This window comes from Poecilia formosa, unplaced genomic scaffold, assembly GCF_000485575.1.
Source record: "Poecilia formosa unplaced genomic scaffold, Poecilia_formosa-5.1.2 Scaffold337, whole genome shotgun sequence".
NCBI lineage: Eukaryota > Metazoa > Chordata > Actinopteri > Cyprinodontiformes > Poeciliidae > Poecilia > Poecilia formosa.
The window spans coordinates 571543-575345 of NW_006800276.1; the positions used below are offsets into that span (position 1 = coordinate 571543).

The following is a 3803-nucleotide window of genomic DNA, read 5'->3' on the forward strand; positions in this document are numbered from 1 at the left end:
TATTCCGTTCTGTGCTGCGTTCAGGTAAATCCAGCGCTAAAGCTCTGCACACCTGCTTCACTCACATCATCGTCATGGTCATCAGTTTGACCTTCGTGCTCACAGCTTTCCTGTCGTATCGGATGAACAGTCTCCCAAACGCTGGCCGTCTCTTCGTCAGCATCATGTACATGTTCCTTCCCAGCTGCATAAACCCGATCATCTACGGAGTCAGAACCACTGAGATTCGACAAAGTATCCTCAAAGTGCTGTTTACTTATTGGTAGGCAAGAACTCTCAAACATTTTTTAAAAATAAAAAATAAATTTTAGTAAAGTACTTTTTCAGTCATCCTACTAAATCTCAAAACGAGAGGATCCGGTTTGGTGGCCTTAGGATCGCATCTCTGCTTTTTGCACATGATGCGATCTTATGGGCTTCACTGCAGCGGTTTGTAGCCAAGTGTGAAGCTGCTCAGGATCAGTGCCTCCAAATCCGAGGCCATGGTCTTGAGCCAGAAAAGGGTAGAGTGTCTTCTCCGGGTCTGACACTTCGAAGAGCCTCTGACACAGGGGACGATGCAAGGAATTAATCCACGCTACAACTAGGCCTGTCACGATAACAAATTTTGCTGAGCGATTGTCTAAAAAAATTATTGCAATAAACGATAGTATTGTTTCAAGACCTTTTGACGCTGATTTAATGGAAATGACTAATAATGGATGTGATTTCCTGCCATAGATAGATGTACTTTATTTTCAAAAGAACACATAACATTGGAACTGATAAACTATATAAACAAAACAAGCAAAAATAAAATGGATTCTCAGTCTCCATTAACAAAAAACGTACTTGAATAAAATCTAAACGTAAAGCCAAAGTGGAAACAAATACTGCATTCAACCAAAAGAGTGCAGATTATGAAGTCTGTATACCAGGGGTCACCAACTCCAGTCCTCCAGTCCTACCATCCTGTAACTTTTAGATGTGTCTCTGCTCAAACACACCTGGATCAAATAAACTGCTCGTTTCCAGCCTATTGCAGAGAGGAATGAATGCTGGTGAGGGAATTCAGACATTTTGGAGCAGAGGTGAATCTAAAAGTTGCAGGATGGTAGCCCTTGAGGACTGGAGTTGGTGACCCCTGCTGTATACTATATTGCCCTTCAGTAATCAGTAGATTTAAATAGAGAAGATGGGCACATCCGACTAACTAATGCAATAGTTCACACTGCACGACTTTTTGCCCCATTTTCCCCTTACGACAATCTTAGATCCTTGGCTGATCTAAGATTGTCGCTAGTGATGTCGTAACCGATCATCCTGTAGTGTGATTTAGATCGTCGTGGCCGCTCCGAAATAAATCAGGGGTTTTCCCCAACTGGGAGCTTAACGCTGAATGTGACTGGTAGCCAATCAGAAAGCGCCGATTCTCCTTCGCGCTTTCTGAGGGGAAATTACGGAGGGGAATCCCAAACAGCTGACACGGCGCGACACGAAGTCCAGCGGACATCGGAGATGATATGTGGAAACAACAAATATTTATTCAACATTTCGTGCAAAGAATATAGAAATGACAAGGGGAGGAGTTGGAGCCAAATTGCTACCGCAGCTGATAAACCCAGTAAGTTTTCAGCTGCTCTTCGTTAACGTGACATAAATAGGTTATAATGATTTTCATTCAGTCAGGACTTTACGCTGACTCTAGCCACATGCATCACAGGTAGATTCTAGTAAAGCATTGATTAATGTCTGATTTTAAAATTAGTTAACTGGACTGTAGCCATTATTTTGGACACCACAAGGCACGACGAACCCGATGGTACAGTTATACCCAGGATTTCTGTCGGCTAATGTGTCTCTCAGGTTTTGAAAATGGGCCGACAATGGGCGACAACTCGTGCCGTGTGCGCTGGACATTACACTAAGGAAAGGAGGGTCAGTGGAGAGACCGGAGCTGAGTCTTTCTTCATTCAGTGTCATCAAGAGAAAGAAAAAAAGGCAGGAAGAGACGATAAAGCCAATAATTAAAATGAGGTCAATAGGTTTAATTTATCTTGCGATTAATTGATTTATCGTTTATCGCGACAAGCCTAGCTACAACCGGACATTCTGACTTGATTACTTGCAGCTCCAGCATAACTGAACTTGGACTACAAAATTGCTACAAAGAAAAAACATGGTGGATTCCCTAGAACTGATTAGCAGGAAGTCATGACCTTGTTTTGCAATTCCACAGCAAATGCGGTGATGAGACAATAAATCATTACAGACAAGAGAAGAATGAACAGACTGAAAAATATAACCCAAAGAGATTACAAAGATATCTACGCAGCAGCGATAGAATAACACACAAAATATAGTTAAGGGCTAAAAAGATTAGATTTTGATTGATGTTCCCTTTAAGTGAAAAATCTACAGGAAGCACCAATTTCTTTTATTTGACTAATTGTTGGAATAACAATAGAATAACTTGATTGCTACAATGTGGAGTCTAACACCATTTTAAAAGTTAATGCTAAAAGCACCAAGCTAGCAGACTAACCCATAGAAATGCATTAGAGTGGCATCAACAACAAACTGACCAATTCCAGCCGATATTTTATTATACCACAGAACCAAACGGCTTCTAAAGGCCTCAGTTGTCGACACTACATATTGTCACATGATTAAATTAAGAGTGCCTTTAGCGTGGAATATTCCACAGAGTTCACAAAGTGCTGAGAAGACAGAAGGAGCAGTTCGGCGCAGAGGAACATCATTTTTGAACTCACCCCTGGATGGAGGGGACACCAGTAACCGCCTTGGCACCAACATCAGGAGCTACAATGAAAAGCCAAGCTAGGCTTTGTGTTTTCTACACTGATAATGAAGTTCATCATGAGCCCACCATTTAATCTTCTGATCCCGGCTGGAATCAGACGGCACCTGACTCCAGCCGGGCTTTAAGCCTCATGAATCCGATCTTTATTGGACATTTAGTGTCAGTGTTGATGGAGCTAATAAATGTCCAGAAAGGAACCAGCCGACTCACGTCTCCTTAATCAAAACTGGCACAAAGCTCAAATTTTAACAGGGCAGGGAAACCCCAACACCGACCCACAACCACCAGAGACATAAACAGTAAACGCCACAGAGAGCTGAGCCAGTGGATGTCTTTGTTAGCTTTGATCATTTTCTAAAATGAAAACCTAAAATATTATGGGGCCCAAAAACGTTTCACTCGATCAAACAAGTCAGAGTTGTAAGGAAGTCGTTGTTTTCACTCTGTATGATGAGTGAAGATGAAGAGTACAACAGGAGTAAGTCGCAGTGCGGACATTTTAGGTAAACCCCATACAGACATCAGTACAGGTTTTACTAAGACTGTAACATTTCTCGCCATGTGTATTAAAATCTCCAATCTTATCGGATTTTTTATCATTCAGACAAGAAGTCTGAGAACTAGAGATGTGCCGATCAGTTTTTTCCTCCCTATACCGATACCGATCACCGATACCGATCACATAATTATTTTTTTTTTTTTATCATAAGCACTACCGGTTACATTATGTGGAAAAAGGAACCATGAATTCACCTTAATTTAGACAAAAACTTGTTTTTAATAACTTTTTCCAAGAAGAAAACTAAACAAAACAGGCTTTGTGCAAATTGTACTGGTATCAATAATACTATCTTTAACAGACTGATAACATATGAAAGCTCTGAAGAGGCTAAATAATGCAAAGAGCCAAAATAAAACCTCTCAACATTGCCAAAAAATTAAAGTAAAAAACATTCAAAGGCAAAAACAGGATCCATTACAATAAACAATCCAGATTTAC

The 3803-nt window shown here is 40.7% G+C and overlaps 2 protein-coding genes across 2 annotated transcripts in view; one reads left to right on the forward strand and one right to left on the reverse strand.

Annotated features, from left to right (window-relative positions):
* Positions 1 to 354, forward strand: part of LOC103153017 (olfactory receptor 52E4-like) — a 4010-nt gene extending 3656 nt beyond the window's left edge. The window contains exon 3 of the mRNA XM_016661588.1: positions 9 to 354. Within this exon, the coding sequence (XP_016517074.1) occupies positions 9 to 266 (258 nt within the window). The 3' untranslated portion in view covers positions 267 to 354. The remainder of the gene's footprint in view (positions 1 to 8) is intronic.
* The window catches only part of LOC103152994 (olfactory receptor 52K1-like), a 52511-nt gene that overhangs the window by 37549 nt on the left and 11159 nt on the right, over positions 1 to 3803 (reverse strand). The window lies entirely within an intron of this gene.